General features: G+C 35.8%; 1 protein-coding gene across 1 annotated transcript in view; it reads right to left on the bottom strand.

Annotated features, from left to right (window-relative positions):
- Positions 1–271: 271 nt before the first annotated feature.
- LOC150081155 (solute carrier family 25 member 44) overlaps positions 272–19093 on the bottom strand; it is a 34401-nt gene continuing 15579 nt past the window's right edge. Inside the window, exons 2-3 of the mRNA XM_090381230.1 lie at positions 13351–13478; positions 272–576 (exon numbers count right to left, since the gene is read on the bottom strand). Of these exons, the coding sequence (XP_090237356.1) occupies positions 385–576; positions 13351–13478 (320 nt within the window). The 3' untranslated portion in view covers positions 272–384. The remainder of the gene's footprint in view (positions 577–13350; positions 13479–19093) is intronic.

The following is a 19093-nucleotide window of genomic DNA, read 5'->3' on the forward strand; positions in this document are numbered from 1 at the left end:
TCCCATAGATAATTACATAACAACTGTTACTTTCAAAGGTGTTCAGAATTACTAAAAAAATATATATATTCAGTTTATATTATATGCATGATCTATTCTTACAAAAATATTTACAATTTATTCTTATAAATAAATGAGAACTGATAAAAGTTCTTATTTCATTGCTTAATACATTATATAAACTAATTTATAAGTACAGCATACTAAACAATAACTGAAAAAATGCAGATTCACTGAAATGAAAATATTCATTTTGCAATGCCAGGCTGTAGATATAGTTTTTTAAAACATTCAATCTGTGAATTGAACATTTAGCATTACCACTTTATTTGGTTGTTATACTGATCATATAAAGTTTTCATTCTGTGAACTGAATATTTAGCGTTACCACTTTATTTGGTCTTTATACTGATCATATACACTCCAACGCTTAAGAGTTTCATATCCTAAAACTAAAAAGAATGAAGATATAGAACTATGAATTACACGTGCTGATAGTCCTTTTGTAAACATCCACATGCCTTCCTCTAACCATAGTGTAGAAAATGCTGTGGCAAAGGAATTTGTTCTGTGGACCTGAAAACAATTATGAAAAATGAAATTCCAAAGTAATATTTCAAACATATTAAACAAATATAAAAATTTTTACTGTAACATAGAGTGCAACTAGTGAAATTAAGTGGTAGGAAGAGTTCAAAAATTTGAGGGAGGGGAGGAATTAAAAAAGAAGTAAGCACTTACCTTGTGCACATTATGCTAAACAATGGATTTGCATATTACACAAAAACAAATGTTAATGTATGCAGTGCGTTACATTTCAGGCACATTTAATTATTTTTTCTTAAATTAATTGAATTTTTTTTTTTTCTTTTTCTATGATTTTTTTTTCTTTTTCTATGATTTGGAGTCTTGGACATTCAATACTCTAAATTATTTTTGCCACCTAACACGACCCAACTGCTTCAGCAACTCGACCAGGGTATCATTAGGTGTGTCAAGGCTGCATACGCTCGGCAAGTGTTTGAGATGATTCGAGCAGCGATTGATGCCGACCCTGACATTGAAATCATGGACTGCTGTAAATCATTCACCATTGCTGATGCAATAACATTCATCAAAGGTGGAATGGATGAATTAAAACCAGAAACAGTGAATGCATGCTGGAAGAATTTGTGGAGTGAAGTCGTCCATGATTTCAAAGGCTTCCCAGAAATCGACGGAGAGGTAAACAAGATCATCCGAATAGCAAGAGAAGTTGGTGGCGATGGATTGGTCGATATGATAGCTGAAGAAATGGTAGACCATATCAAAGAACACTGAGATTTTGACGAATGAGGAGTTGGAAGACCTTGTTAGGTCATCTACAGAGGAAGAAGAAACTGAAGCTGAAGCAGCAAAGTGGATACTTGAAAAATTTGGCGAAGCGTTTCAGATGGTATAAAAATTAAAGGAGAAGATAATGGATTATAATCCTATGATGGAACGCAGCATTAATGTTACCCGTTTGATAACAGAAGCAATGGAACCTCTCCAGCATATGTTTGATGAATTAAAAAGGTAAAATAAACAACTCCCTATCATAATGTTTTTCAAAAGGGTCGGAAAAAAGTGTCCACTATCGACGATCCATAGCCATTAACGTTGTCTACTCCCGATGTCATCCAATAGCCGTCATCTTCATCTCCTCCATTTTCAGAAGATGATCCTTCTGACATCTCGTCAGAAGGTCAATACCCTAGAAGAACATCACAATGCCTACATTAACACCCCACTTCATCTCATCGTCATAGGACTGTACAGTACCATCATCATGGATCATCGCAGCAAGAACAAAGAAGCTGGCGAGTACCCACACAGGCTAAGATATTTTCTAACAGATAAAACCATTTTCATTACATGATATATACAGGTACAGTATATGATACAGTAGTACTGTACAGGTATTTTTCATTGTAAAACGTGTAACAGTACAGGTGTTTTTCTATTGTGCCTTTGTCCTTTGAGGTGTATAGAAAGTATAATTTTCATTACTCCATCATCTTTGATACATGATATTTTTTCATTGCTCTATTGTCTCTCAAGGATTAGTCTTTTCTAGTACAGAAGACTAATGTTATTTATTCTCAGTGGATACCACCATCCAGGCTGTTTCAAAGCTGTTGGAATATCTTCACAACTGTGATGGCATGTTTGCATTATCGGGATACCTGCCTACCCACCGATGATGGGCCAACAGCTTTGAAACAGTGCCGTCTGGGTGGTGGTGGTGGTATCCACCGAGAATAAATAACATTAGTCTTCTCTACTAGAGAAGCGTTACTTATTCAAAGTAGTGAAATACCTGGTATCTTGTTGTGAAGATAGCCACAATATGAGATATAATCAAAAACTGTCTTTTACACTATGTCAGTCATAGTTTTTAATTATATCTCATATTGTGGCTATCTTCACAACAAGATACCAGGTATTTCACTACTTTGAATAAGTAACGCTTCTCTAGTAGAGAAGACTAATGTTATTTATTCTCGGTGGATACCACCACCACCCAGATGGCACTGTTAAAAATCCCACACCAGTGCAAGGCGGTGCCAGCAGATGAATCTGCCTCGAGACTGGCCTGAGGCCAGCAGGAGATAGAAGACACAGTGATATTCGGCATCGCACAAGTTTGATTACCAACTGTCCAAGTCAAAGGTGATGGTGAAGATTGTACTTGAGCTAAAAATTGCAGTAATGGCAATGGTGGTTGTATCATGAGATGGCGACGATGGGGGTGCTGGTCTGGACTGGAGGTAGAGTTGGAACAGGAGTAGTTCCTGGAAATGGGGCACTATTGATGAGTTGTCCACATCTGGCAAAGGCTTTATGTGCAAAATCTTGCAGAAGATAATTTTTCTTTGGAGTCCAAGAGAGAGACAACGCATTGCCTGGAGAAAATGGTTGACACACACAGTAGACAGAGGCTGACGAAGATCCAAGAAATATGGACAAGTAAAAAGAACATGCTGTCAGTCTTCTGGGCTGCCACAGTTACAGAAGGGAAAATCAGACAGGTTAAACACAGAAAGTTTAGCACGAATGGAAACATGGCCAGTTAGAAGAAAAAGAGTGTGGAGAATCGGACTGAACCATTTTAGAATAGACTTTTGTAAGGCAAAGGACACAGATGGAATAAACTTTCTTGTGACCATACCTTTGGAAGAAGAAGACCACCGATCTTGCCAGAGTTGAACCAGATGGTTCCAGCAACAAGTTTTTTGGGTTTTAGGATTGTAGTGGATATTAACAGTTTTAAGTCTAAAAAGTCAACTGGAATGGCATGTATAAGGTAATAGCACAAACCTCGATAAGCAATTTGGAGGTCCAGAGGTAGGCAACCATTTAAAACATGGAGTGCAGCTGTCAAAACAGTGCAACAGGTATGATTCATCATTAAGAGCATACGTCTTTGGATAGAGGAGAGTTTCTCTTGGATGGCAATCTTCTTAGTAAACCATGCACCAGCATCATAGGTACAAATCAGAACAAACAACACTTTGTATAAAAGACAAAAGGTACGATGGTTAATACCCTAGGATTGATGTGAAAGATGAACAAGCATAGATGTATACTTTGCTATCTTATCATGAAGTGATAAGATAGCAAAGTGAAGTGAAGGTGCAAGATATGCTTCTGGAAGTTTAGCTTAAGATCTAGAATAATACCCAAAAATTTATGTGAGTGGAGAGAGAGCAACCAAATAGTTTAACATTCGGAGGCCAGAAAATGTTAAGATTGCTCTTAAGATAAAGAAGCTTAGTCTTGTTTAATTTATCATTCCATTTCCATTTATTTGTACACACAATTCTTTACAGTTTATATACAAAAACTGACAGAGAAGATATATATACAATTTTATATACATTAGCATTCTCATTATACATATATAAATATATTTATACTATATTGTATACGAACACGTGTTTGTGTGTGTGTGTTTTACCTGTATCAAGGGTGGCTCCTAGGCCTTAGCCCATCTCCACCTTGCACGTCTGTGTTGGTGCAGAAACTCTGCAAAGCTTTTTATCGCTTGAGGGAGCAGTCAACACCTAGGCAGCCGCTGCCTGCCCCCAGGCACAAGCAGCCAAGCCTGGGTCTACTATTGCCTTTAGTGCCTTGGGCACAAATCCCGCACCCACCGGAGATAGTACAATACCGGTGGGTGCCAGCAATCCCGTCCCCAGGTTGCCCAAACCTGGAAACTAGCAAAAAAAAAAAAAAAAAAATCCAAGCCTCAGCAGATACAAGCCAATTTGGAAAACTCCAATAAACTTAGCGAAGTAAATATTTACATTTGTACAAAAGATAATAGAATTTTAACTCTAAATCCTAGTAATACAATTCAATTTACATATCTTACAAGTCATCCTATATGTTTAATGGGATACAAACATTTATATTAACTTCTCAGCTGTCAGATTTATATTCGATTTTGGATTTGAGTTCTTAGTTGAAGTCTTTTCTTAAAGACCGATTCTGCAAAGGTCTGGAAAGTCTCAAAGTTTGTTTTGTTCTCAACTAGTATTTTCACATTGTCCTCAGCTAGACCTGGAACCTGATTAAGTAGCAATACTCGATGGTCTGTATATTGCGGACAAAGCAGTAAGACATGGATCCAGTCTTCCATTTGACCACAGGTGCAAAAAGGATCCGGCTCCAAACCTCTATCGAAAAGTTTGGCCCTCAGAGATCCATGGCCTGTTAATAAATACATCGTAAACATACTTGGTGCAAACCATGAAACAGAAGGTTGAGTAGAAGCAAACTCAACATTTTCAATATACTTCTTTGTGACTTCACCGTGCACAGACTCATTCCATCTACTTTGCCAAATACTAACCATTTCACTCCATAATCTTTTCCGTTCTGTCTTTAAGTTACCAACTGGGTCGGTTGTAATTCCCATAATAGATACCTGCAGTCCTTTCTTATGTTTATAAATCATGCCACGGTATAAGATAAATAAATCTAAAGGCAGTTCTCCTCCAAGTGTTTAATTTATCAATTAAACTTTATTATACATATGTATGTACAAGAAAGTCACATTATACAAGGGGTCAACAGGTGTTCGCTTATATCTGCAGTTTCAGCCATCCACGGTAAGACTTGGAAAGTATCCCCCGCAGATACAGGGGGTCTTACTACTGTATTTGTGAGGCAGAAATAACAATCTTCAAGGTGACTTGTTGGTTCTTGCCAGATCATCGGAACAGCAAAAGGCATTTTAGAATTGTTCCCCTTCATCCATTCAGTCAGATTTACATAGCACATTATATAGACATATGTGGTGCCCACTTTTTATCCTGATCACTCACTTCACAACCAAAATAAAAATAATAAGCTTATTTCACCTGCAATTGATCGACGTTGCGACTTCACTGTAAATTGTCCACAAAAAAACTGTTTGGCAAATTAACACATCGTTTTCACTCCACTTCATGTTTACACGTTGTTTTCACTCCATTTCATGAGTTTTCACAAGACCAAAACGGAACTTTAAAATGCCACAACCTACCATTAGAGATTACAAATCAAAACAATCCTGAAAATTGTACATATAATGGCTGAAGATAGCTTGTTGTTTTTGTTGTCTTTCACAGAGGTGCCTGGCCACCGAAAATATAATAGGGTCCGAACATGCTACCGCATAATAAGGATTATAGCAATATAACTCAGAGCGGCCATAAAACTAAAGAGGTATTAATATATCTTTAAACAACACAGATGTCTCTTTTGTTACAATAAATTCAACCAGAAAAGATAGTGTGATGTTGGACGATTTTGTTGATTTTGAAGCTATTTTATGTTTTTGCATTTTTCTAAAAATTGTGACACGATAGAAACTTTTTATCGTAATCACACATACAAATTAACAAAAAAATGCTTACTTTCACCCATGTTAGCAAAACCTTGTTGATCAGTGTCATTAAAGGAAAGAGTGTCTTGATAATGAATAGTGCCAATTGAATGAATGTATATGGAGTTTTTTTTTTTCTTTTTCTGGCTCGGTTGTGAGTGTTTCACGAGTTAAGAATTCAATTTTTTTCTAAATTATCTGTAACCAAAATATGCTAAGTTGAAGATCACATGTACACTGCAAAATATGCCACTGACAAGGACTTCAGCATTTATATACATCTTGTGGCAACAATTTCGTACTGTAAAATGGATACAGTTGCTGTTTATATAATATCCTCCATGTGCTTACAGATGAAACATTTAAGTGACCTGATAACCTTCTGATACTTTATAACAGGGGTGGCCAACTTAACTTGTGATGCGATCGACTTTTTTCCTTCAAAATGTGCTGTGATCTACCATCTCAAAAATTTCACTGCACAGGGTTAAAAAAGTTAATCAACACATATTGAAAAACATTGTTTATAAATTTTAAAATTCAATAAAATTCAATTTCTTATTTTTAAATTCATACGTATTTAAAATTTTAATTTATGCAAAGTTTGTATCTTCATGTCATCTGCCAAGCTTTCAAAATCAGGGATATACCGTGATAAGGCCAACAGTAAAGAATCTTCTGTATGCAAGTCCGTAAGAGTAGAGAGATTTTTCATCTTTGTTTGTTTCAAATATAAAAAGGCCAATTCACATAGATATGTGGAACCAAAACAGGAATTTAAAGGTTCACTGCATTTTTTTACATCTGGGTACTTTTCTCGGCAAACATATTTCCAAAACTCTTTTTCTGATGATCTGGCTTTTAGGAAGATATCGTTTTGCAATGTAATCATTTAATTTTCAAGTAATATTTTCTCTGCAATTTGTTTTGTATCTAAGTCGACATTAAATGGATAAGAAATATTTTGAACAATGTCTTCAATTGTTTTAAAATCACTGAATCTGGTTTCAAAATCGTCCACAACATTCTCAATTTCAGAAACATATTTCTCACTATTAAATTCAAAAACAAGATATTTTTGCAAATGATCTTTGCATATTTGCAAAATAGTCAATTTTTTTTTCTTTGAGATCCTTAGCCATTGCCAAAAATTGATATTTATATGCAGAAATACTACTAATCATGTCACCCACATTTCTATTTTTTTCCTTGTAATTCCAAATTCAGATCACTTAATTTACAGGTAAAATGTGGCAAAAAATCACATCACACAACCACTCTGTATCGTGCAGCTGCTGATAATCATCTCCCCAAAAAAAGTTTGATCAACAAATTTTTTAATTTCATTCAGCAAATTTCGAACTCTCTGTAGAGACTTACTCCGACTCAGCCACCTCACAATCTGTATGTAATATCAGATCTGGTTCACTTTCATCAAGTTGCATTTTTAAAAGTCTCCTTTGAAGAGATTGTCCTCTGATAGAATTCACAATTTTGAAATCTATGTCCATAACACTTTTAGTATTTAATCTTTTGCTGGCTAACACTTGTTGGTGGGTGATACAGTGGTAACTCAAAAAATCTGGGAATTCATCATCCTTTTGGCACAATGCAATGAATCCGTTAAGATGGGCCATCATTGCTTTAGCTCCATCTGTTGTAACTGATACGAGCTTAAATAGTGGTAATTTAATTTTTTCAATAAAATGTTTGAATGAGTTAAATATATCAAGACCTCTAGTTCTTTCTTTTAACGAAACCATACCCAACAGTTCTTCTCTAGTGGCAGAATCATCGAAAACCATACAAATAAAAACGAGCAACTGAGAGCTGTATCACTGACATCTGTAGGTTCATCCATTTGTAAAGAAAAGGACATACAATTAGAAATATCAGCAAGCAATTGTTCGCTCATATTTTTACTCATTTTTTTCAATGCGTCGCATCACAGTATTTCGAGATAATTGCACATCTTGAATAGCACTTTTAATTTCAATTTGTTCTTAAAATTTTCAAAAAGAGAATCTGTTATTTCTAAAAATGTGTCTTTAATGAATTGACCATCGGAAAATGATTTGCATTTTTTTTTGCAAGAAGACTCACTTTTAAATGATACTACAGTTACTGCTTTAGATTGTAAATTAGGTGTCATGAAGAAATTTTGTTGCACGAATAATCTGGATTTAAGTTCTTCTAATTTATTTTTTCTAAGGTCACTATTCAGCGGAAAATCTGATTGATATTTACCATGGAGTGTGTTGAAGTACCTTTCTAAATTTCCTTTTTTGGGTATAGCTACGAAAGCATTGCAAATCAAACAGCAACATTTTTCTTTCACTATTACAAAAAAAATTCTAGTTCCCACTCTTGATGAAAATGATACATTTTACTCTTTTTCGTAGTATTCATTTTAAATCAAAATGTATTAAATTAACATATAAACACTGTCCAAGTTATTAAATTAGCAAAAGCAATGCTTACCAATTAAAACACTAAATTGTGCAAACCGGAAAAATATTCTGTCTGAACAACTAACGTAGGATAACTGATGAAGAGGATTCCCGAATGAGGAAGTTGTTTCCATAATAACCGGACAAACACACCACCGTTTATTGCTCTGTTTGGTTATATCGTTATAAGAATCAATTTTGAATTTCTTTGTGGTATTTCTCTAAAGCTATTTCTGAAGGTCACGACCATAAAACAATAAAAACTATTTGCACTTTCCGGTTTATTGGGCTTTTCTGTTAGTGCAATCTAATTATAAACAGGTAGTAAACTCAATCTTATTGCATTTGTAATAATACCGACAGCTGGAATTCTGTGGTATTTTACGTTATTATGGTGAAATGTGTTTCTCTTTCAATGAAATCTTCAATCATTTAAAAAAAACAAAAATAAATTTTCAAAATCTGCTCTTCATTCCTATTTTTGAAGCTTCGAAAAAAAAAAAATAAAAATTAAAAAAAATAACGGGCAGGTAGCAAAACCCACTGCACAATATAAAATTTTGGTAGTATACCTGACCGCACAAATTGAGGGATGACTGTATATTCAAAATTCGTCGTGATCGACTGAAATTAAAGCTGTGATCGATTCATTGGTCACCCCTGTTTTATAATAACAGATACTTTGCGATGATAGATCAAATACTTTGTGATAAGAGATATAAGTATCTCTTACCATAAATAAATTCTTATAAAACATGATTCATCTGTAACCAGAACATGGCTGAGATACTGAGGATCATGTCCATTGCAAAATGAGCCACCTTCCGGCAACAATTTCTGTGCTGTGCTGTGAAATGGATATAACACCATAATATAACTCCCTCCACATGCTTGCAGATGAAAGCACATATTCCTAATGGTTTCAGCATAATAGTTTCTCTAAGCTGTCTCTACACATTAGCATATCTTTTCAAGATATTGCGATTTGGTATTCATCGAGTTAGAAATTTTTCAGCATATCTGCAAATAACAGCTAGCGAATTCTTATGAATCTCACCATAAATTAAAATCATAGATAACTCAAAAGTAAGCAGGTTGGTTGGTTGTCTCCCATAACATCAGTTTAACAAATCTACTCCAAAAACAACAAGACAGTTGTAGTGGAACCTGAAACTCAGTAGACACATGATATAGTTTTTACTCATTTGTGAATAAAAACTGTCAATATTTAACCAGTGTGTCAGAATACATGCTATGTAGTCTGACACAATGGTTATTCACAAATTAGATGAGCAATTGGTATGATTCATATAGCAGAACAATATTAATTGTGTCAGTGCAACACACACGTGCGTGCGCGCGTGTAATGTTTGTACTGTTTAAAGCCCATTTTACACAATCATATTTTTATGACCAAGTTGAACATAAAAATGTTTTGCCATTTTATATGGTTTTGTAATTTATGATTAATGATAACAATTCAAAAATAAAGACCTGAGACATGATTATACAAACTTTTTTCCTTATATTTAGCTGTAGAATATGCTCCCACAGTTTTTCTGGGCAATTTTGAAACACCCTAACTGACAAAAATGTGAGTTGACCAGTGAATGCCTTGCATTCACTGGTCAACTTGTTGGATATTAAGGTTTGCAAAGGAGTGGATGTACAACCATATTTTAAAATAAGTCACTAAGATGACTATTCAAACTTGCCACTGGTTCCTTGTGATCCAATTCTTGTGGATCTGAATTCATTTGGCTTATTTCTACAGTTAATCATTCGTCGTGAAGAAAAGATGTCACCAAGAAGACACACTAAGTACCTCAGAGGTGACCTGATTGAGATTTATAAGGCTCTGATAGGGATTAGTAATATAAATGAAGATAGAATTTTCACTGTTATAGAACATTCCAGAATTTTTGGGCATAAATTCAAATTATGAAAGAGGTTCAGATTAGACTGTAGAAAGTTTTCTTTTAGCCAGCAAGTCGTTGATCACTGGAACTTTTATTTTGCCTTCACGTGCAGTTCAGGCTGACAGTATGAATAAATTCAGAATCAACTGGACAGTTACCTGTGTGAGGAGGGAAGCAAATAATTTTTGTATTTTCTTATCTACTTGGTTTTATTTATTTTTTTTTCTGGCCAGCGCAGCTAAAGCCTCTGGTTTCCTTGCACTGTATGGCTATTACTATTAAAAAGACTGTTGTTATAGCATGAAATTACAAGAAATCTAGGCTGATAAGTGTATATAGTCCTTTTTCAGAAACAATGCTCCAGAAAATTGATGCATTGCTTAATTTTGTCCACTAAATTAAGCAGTGCATCAATTTATTTACTCCTAGGAATTTGTTATGTCAGATGATACTAAGCTCAATAACACTCATCTATTACTTTAACTGACAGTTACAGGCATTGAAGATGACCTATTATAGCAAACAACAGCAATGTGGTATGAACAATATACCTGTAATAAACTTAAGACCATAATGCATAAAATTCATAAACTTGTGATGTTTCAAATACATATTCTTGTACATGCATGTGGGTTTAATTTGCTCTATTGTACAGAATAGAGTATTAATCTTTGATACAGGAAAACAACAAGCTAAAACAAAAAAAATTAAAAAGTAAAAAAAAAAAAAAAAATTAAAAAGTAAAAACCCTCCTCTGACTAATAAAAAAAGTTTCCTTAAATATGTGCATTTGAATATCTTGTGTCTTTGTGGTCAATGTAACTATCCCAGACTAATAATCAGATACAGCTGTCCATCGCTGCTTCATCCCACCTTCCTTGGTATCTCTTCTCCATTGATTGTACGACCTTGCGAATTTCCACACATAGTTCACTAACATCACCTAGATCTCGTCTGAAAAAACTAGGTAAAAGTGCAATAATGAAGCTTGACTGAAATTCTGTATCCCATTTTTCTGCAATTTTCTATCAACTTATAAACTAGTTCTCTATAATTTTCACTCTTGATGTTAGCAAGAAAGCCATTTACACTATAAGGAAAAATGACTGCAAGGCATTGTGCTCAGTATCCGGTTCTTCCAGCTCTTGTGAAGCCAATGTACGCTTAGTTTGTGGACCAGTAAATATGTAACCTTTCACTTTTGCATCAGGGAATTTTGGAAATAGATTAATATTGCTTAAAGGTATTACCATGAGGATCCTTTAACAAATTATTTGACCAGTCTCACCACGATATGGGTGGAATTGAAACTGTTTCTTGGAACCGATGGATTATTTATTACATTGTGTTTGTGCCATGCTGCAATTTTATTCCTTTCTGTAGCTGATCTATTGCACTGCTGTCCCAGAGACAAAAGATGCCACTATTCTGGAATGTAACTATTGCCAATTTCTTCACAAAGAACAGTAATATCAGAAAAACAGCAGAGGAATTCTGAAACAGTGTAAAAATGTGAATAAATGATAGCCCACTTATTCTGCATGTGGAGTCTTACAACTGAGATCTAGTAAATTATCTTTTTAAATGGCTATTCCTCAGATTGGGTTGATGTAAGAAGTGGGGTTCCCCAAGGATCAGTATTAGGACCACTGTTGTTTTTAATTTTCATAAACGACATTGATGAAGGGATAGAGGGCGTGATGTCTAAATTTGCAGATGATGTTAAAATTGGTAGAGTAGTTAATGATCACTGTCAAGCTGAGCTTCTTCAGAGAGACCTAGATAGACTTCAAGAATGGTCAGAAAAATGGCAGCTGTGCTTTAATCCAACAAAGTGTAAGGTATTACACCTGGGAAACAGTAATCCCAAAATAACTTATTCACTTGGTGGGGTTCAACTAAACCCAGTACTGGAGGAAAGGGACTTGGGTGTTACGATACGGTCAGACATGAAATTCTCTGAGCATTGTAAACAGGTTGCAAGGAAGGCCCATGGTGTCCTATCGATGATCTATCGAACTTTTGCAAGTAGAGATAGGGACGTGATAATCCCATTATATAAGGCTTATGTTAGACCACACTTGGAATACTGTGTTCAAGTATGGAGACCGCACCTAAAGAAAGACATCGAGCTTCTTGAAAGGGTGCAAAGAAGGGTAACTCGCCTGGTGAGATCGGCAAAAGGGCGTCCTTATGAAGAAAGACTTCGAATATGTGGGTTGCAGAGTTTGGAAACTAGACACCTTAGAGGAGATTTGATTGAGGTGTTTAAGGCTCTGAGAGGCATCAGTAAAATGAATGAGGACGAAATTTTCAAGATTATAAATGATGCTAGAACTAGGGGACATAAATTCAAGTTACGGGGGGGAAATGTTTAGATTGGACTGCAGGAAGTTTTATTTTAGCCAGCGAGTTATAAATTACTGGAATAAGTTGCCTTCATGGGTGGTAGAGGCCGACAGTTTGGGGAAATTCAAAGGTCATCTGGATAGTACTTTCGGGTAAGGGAAGCGCATAGGATGATAGGATTAATTTCCTTTTTATATATTTTTTATTTCATTTTATTATTTTTATTTATTTATTAATTATTATTATTTATTTAATTTTTGTTTTTATCATTGTTTTGTTCGGATTTTTTTTTTTTTTTTTTTGGCTGGTGCAGCATAAGCCATAGGCTTTCTTGCACCATACGGCCATTACTAATACTAATAAATGAGATGCACTGAATTTGGTAAAACCTAAGTCTGTCGCTCACTCACTCATCCAATTCTTAATGATTAGAAAAATGTGATGCTTCAAAAACTCTCATTATATGAACAGTGCAGGCTTTTATATAACACAGTATTGTTGTGTACTTATGTAATACTACACATAAATAAAGCAAAAACGTAAAACCTTCAATTATGGCCAAAAAAATTGACAAAGTTAAAACCAATGACACTGGATTCAGCACCTAAAATACAAATGGGACCAGTTAAATATAATTTTTTTTTTAATTAAAAAGGCATTTCATAGAACAAACACCAACCTTTTTTAAATGAATAATCTAGATTCACAGTTCCTGAATGTAATGATTTTAATTTACCTGTATTCTTGCCCGCACAACATCTAATGGATTTGTTATGGCAGCTACTGTCATACCACTGAGAGGTCCTGCTAAACAATGAATAAGCATGTGAGAAGTCCACACAGGAAATACTGAAGCTAAGGAATCTAAAGAGAAAAACAAAAAGTTAATTCTTGCCTTAAAAAATCAAGTACAGTTTCAGCATGACAAAGCATATTACACATCAAAAACATCTACTACACAGTTATTCTCAATTAGTATTTCAACAGGGAATGTCTAGAGTGTAGCGGAGAGGGGGAACACCATGCCAAAGCAAATGTTTGCAGTACAACTACACTATTATGGAAAATGACAAACTCCAAAAATCCTATTAACCATATATCTAGTGGGCATGTAAAAAATTTACAGTAGCAGGAGTTCTGATGTATATTGTTTATCAATTCTATTGAGAAGGCAAGGTACAGTTTGAAAAAATACACTTTAAAATTTCATTTTTTTAATTTTGACAATATACTAGATTATCATTAGCCATTTTCAATCCACTGCAGGATGAAGGCCTCTCCGGCAACTTTCCAGTCCCTCCTGTTTTGTGCAATGGCCATCCATTTAATACCTACAAACTCATGAATTTCATCTTTCCATCTCTGTCGTTGCCTTCCAGGTTTTCTTCTAGCTCCTCTTGGGTACCATTCTGTTATTTTCTTAGTCCATCTGTCATCATGTCTTTGAGCTATATGTCCTGCTCAAAACCATTTTAGTTCTTTAGTTTTGATAAGAATGTCCTTTACTTGAATTTGCTGTCAAATCCACGTTTCTCTTCTTATCTAACAGCCTGATTCCCAATATAATTCGTTCCATTCTTCACTGTGTAGTTCTCAGCTTCTCTTCCATTCTTTTGGTGAGTGCCCAAGTTTCACTTCCATTAGAAGTGAAAAATAAGAGTAGGAGTGTGTTATAGGCCTAATGACTCGAATGGGTACAATGAACAATTGCACAGAGAAAGAGTGGTCTAGTAAATCTGAATGTCTTATAATGGGGGATTTTAACTTCCCAGATATACATTGGAACTTATGGGTTGGTCATTCGCACACTAGTAAGACTTTTGTGGATTTATTGGATGACTGTTTTCTGCAGGAGCATGTTCGAGAGGCAACCAGAGAGGATAATACTCTTGATCTGGTTATCAGCAGTGATCATTTGTGTATTAAGAATTTGCAGATAAAGGAACCACTAGATGGCAGTGATCACAGTGTACTGATGTGGGATTTACTTAAAGATATAATTACCATCAGGGGTAAAGGAGAGGGTTTTTGCTTCCATAAAGGTGAGTACAGTGGTCTCAGACAGTTTTTAAATTCTGTACAGTGGGATCAACTGACGATGTTATCAAAAGTAAATTCTAAGTGTGAAGCAATTAATCATGGATGCTACTAAAAGTTTCATACCTATTAAGAAATATTGTTCAAGGTTTAGGCCTAAATGGTTATAAAATGAACTAATGAGACTTGTGACAGAGAAGAAAAATGCATGGGATGCATATAAATTATCAAGCGACTCAGAAGCCTATGGCAGGTATAAGCTAGTCTGTAATCAGGTCACAAACGAGGTTAGGCAGGCGAAGGCAGATTACAAGAAATCTTTGGCAAAACATGCTAAGAAAAACAGCAAGGATTTCTTTACTTATATAAACTCTAAAAGAAGGGTATGAATCTGATTGGTCCACTTGATAACGATGGTTCCACTGTTGATGATCCTGCTCATATAGAAAACAAACTGAATGAGTATTTTGCATCTACATTCACACGAGGAGTTATTAAGGTTTGAAAATGGCGGCAGGTTATCAAATTGCAGCAAGGTGCTTAATTATTTTGTAATAATTGAGAGCAAAGTGGAGGAGAAATTGTTGAAGTTAAACATAAGAAAGGTACCTGGGGTGGATGGGATCTATCCAGTTATATTAAAGGAGGGGACAAAGCAACTAAGCAAACCCTTAGCCATAATTATGAGAGCATCCTTGGACTCAGGGGAGGTCCCCACGGACTGGAGATGTGCAAATGTATTCCCAATTCACAAAGGGGGATCGAAGGGTGACACGAGTAATTACAGACTAGTTAGTTTAACTTCTGTTCAGTGTAAAATAATGGAGTCACTGGTTAAAGATGAATTGCAGGATCATCTAGACAAGACTGCAGCAATAATTCAACACAGCATGAGTTTGTTAAGGGAAAGTCTTGCCTGACAAATTTGATAGGATATTATGATGTGATCACAAAGCAACTGAAGGCAAAAAATTATTTTGATATCCTTTATTTGGATTTCAGGAAAGCTTTTGACACTGTTGCGCATGGAAGACTATTGTACAAATTGGAGCAGAATGGTATTAAGGGTAAGCTGCTACAATGCATAAAAGGATGGTTGAGTGGGAGAAGACAGAGGGTGGTAATTAAAGGGTGCTGCTCTTCGTGGACTAATGTTATTAGTGGAATCCCACAGGGTTCGGTGTTGGGTCCTCTGTTGTTTTGTGTATTTATCAATGATATTGATGAAGGTATATATCAGGCTTAGTGTCGAAGTTTGCAGATGATACAAAGGTTAGCAGGCTTGTTAATGACAGCAATGGCAGTGTGCTACTGCAACAGGATCTAGATAATTTAGGCAGATGGGCCTAAGAAGTGGCAACTGAAGTTTAACCTTGACAAATGCAAAGTACATATGGGTAGAAGTAATCCCAGAGAAACGTACACTGTGTGGTACTACACTTAAGGTGGTAGAAAATGAAAAAAAGACCTGGGAGTAACTGTGCAGTCAGATATGAAGTTTTCTGAGCAATGCAGACAATGATATATAGGAATTTTGCTAGCAGGGAAAAGGAAGTGATTGTCCCTCTGTATAAGGCAATGGTCAGGCCACGCCTTGAGTACTGCATACAGGTCTGGAGGCCACATTTTAGGAAGGATGTAGATTTGCTTGAGCATGTACAGAGATCTCTTTGTAAGAGGATCCCTTCAGGGGAATGAAGGGATCCTCTTACAAAGAGAGGCTTAAGTTTGCAAATTGCAGTGGCTGGAGACTAGGCACCTGCGCGGTGATCTGATTGAGGTGTATAAGGCCTTGAATGAGTTGAGCACGCTGAATTCTGATGGGATCCTTCCACTTGTTCAGATTACGAACCTAAGGGGGCATAAATTCAAATTAAGAAAAGACAGATGTAGAATAGATGTGTGGAGAAATTTGCCTTTAGCCAGCGGGTGGTTAATTGCTGGAACAAACTTCCATCTCTCTTTGTGGAAGTTGACAGGTTAAATATATTTAAGGAGGAATTGGACAGGGATTTGGAGGGAATGGTGTGATTTTTTTTTTTTTTTTTTTAGGCTGATGCTGCATAAGCTCATACACTTGCTTTCTTGCATCACATGCCACTACTGCTACTAGTACTACTACTATAAGTCATGGTGGGGAGTATACATTGGTTCATTATTTTACATTTCAGACAAACTGGGATATTGCTCCTCAGTATGTGACTATATTTCTTGAATGATATCCATCCAAAATTTATTCTTCTCTTGACTTCCAGCCATTTATCATTATTACAACTAATGACTTGTCCCAGTTAAGTATATGAATCCACCTTTTCAATTACTGCTCCTTCAATGATTATATCCCTTTCTGTGGCATACTTGTTCATCATTACTTTTGTTTTAGCCATATTCATCTTTAGTCCGAAATCCTTACTAACTCTGTATAACTGATTAAGATTTTAGTCTCTAATTCTTTGGGATCATGGCTTATGATCACGGTGTCATCTGCAAATCGTAGATGGTTTAGGTACTCTCCATTCACATTAGACTGGTCCCAGAAAGGAGTCAATCTTCTGAAAGCTTCCTCAAGGGAAGCAGTAAACACCTTCGGAGATATTGTGTCTCCTTGTTGAACTCCTTTCTCAATTTTAAATTTCCTACTGTCTTTGTCTAGACTAATAAAGGAGGCAGCGTTCTCATATATTTTCTTCAAAATCATAATATATTGGGTATCTATGCCTCGTCATTCCAGTGCCCGAAACATTTCCTTATGCTGTATGGAGTCAAATGCCTTTTCATAATTCACAAATGCCAGGTATAATGGTGTTTTATATTCATTTGTTTCTCCATTAGCTGTGATATTACGTGAAGGTGATCCATAGTTGAGAATCCTGTCCTAAAGCTCTTTTGGTTGATTCTCATCAAGTATTCTTTCTAATATTAGTAAAGACCCTAGTGAACAACTTGTAGATTTGGGATAACAAGCTAATTTGTCTATAATTTCCAATTTCTGATTTATCTCCTTTCTTATGCAGCAAAACCATGATTGCATTTTTCCACTCCTTAGGCATCACACCTTTTCTAATGCATTTTGTGAAGTCTTGTCAGTTTTTGTGTCGTGTCCCTTCCTTCCAATTTTAACAACTCTACAGTAACTTCATCTTCCCCCGAGGCTTTCTAATTCTTCATTTTCTTCAACGCATGCTCTACATCATCAGGAAGGATATCTGGTATGTCGTATATGTTACTAATTTGCAATCCATCTTCCCGACTGCTGGCATCATTCCCTTGCTCCTTGTATAATTCTCTATAGTAGTCTTCTGTTATTTGAATTATGTCTTCTCTGCAATTTATAAGTACACCATCGCTATTCTTCAGTTTCAGCATCATTTGCCTTTTTGTATTACTGCTCGTGGCTGCTGATTAAATCCTTTGTTTTCCCTTAATGCTTGTTCTACTTTTCTTGTGTTAAATCTTCTTATGTCCTCTCCGAGTCTCTTTCTAATGGCTTTGCATAACTCAGTATACTCAATTTTCTCCTTGTCAGTGTTTTTCTTGCTCTTCATTTGTCGTCTTCAGTTCATCATGACAAGTGTTTTGACTAATTTTTTCTTCTTTGGATTTCTTTTTATCTATAGATTTCTTGGGCTTTATCACTTTCAGAAAGTTGTAATGTTCCTCATCGATATCTTGGTCCTGAGCAGTCTGCAGAAGCTCAAACTTGTTTGTTTGTTTGTTATTTGGTTTTTAGGAGCATTAGCAACTAAGGTCATATTGCTCCGGGAATATGCGGTGGTCATTCCCTGACCTTTCCGCATCTTCTGTATTTGGTGGTGATGGGCTCGAACCCCGGTCTAATCAAGAAGCGTGTGCTACGCACTGCTGCTCCTTCCCACCTGGCTACCTCAAACTTGTTCTTAAGTTCCAGTACATACTGCTTTTTCTCCTCTTCTGTTATCTCAAAGACCTTCATATTTACTCGAGTCAGTTTTTCCTTTTCTTACATCTATATCGTGTGCATCTTGCCATTCTGTGATCAATTCCAACATTTACAGGACGGTAAGATCATTCACAATATATCTTCTGTTAGTGAGGATGAAGTCAATTTCATTAGTTGTTAATCCATTTGGGCTCTTCCATGTCTACTTTCTGTACAACCTTTTCTTGAAAAAAGTGTTCACTACTTACATTCCTCGAGATTCTGCAAATTCTACAAGTCTTTCACCTCTTTCATTTCTTTCACCAATTCCAATATTTCCTATAGTTCCTCTTTTTGTGCTGTTTTGTCTCTTTCCAGCCTTAGCATTGAAGTCACCCCATAATGATAGTGTAGTGGGTTTTCTGCTCATCTAGAAGACTGACTTTCGGTGTACATTTCTTCAACCTCTTCATCATCATGACTCAATGTTGGTGATTAAATCATTATAACCTTTAGCTTGTACCTCTTAGAAATCCTGAGTAGT

This window comes from Mastigoproctus giganteus, chromosome 9 (genome assembly GCF_048544385.1).
Source record: "Mastigoproctus giganteus isolate SK-2022 chromosome 9, ASM4854438v1, whole genome shotgun sequence".
Classification (NCBI taxonomy): Eukaryota; Metazoa; Arthropoda; class Arachnida; order Uropygi; family Thelyphonidae; genus Mastigoproctus; species Mastigoproctus giganteus.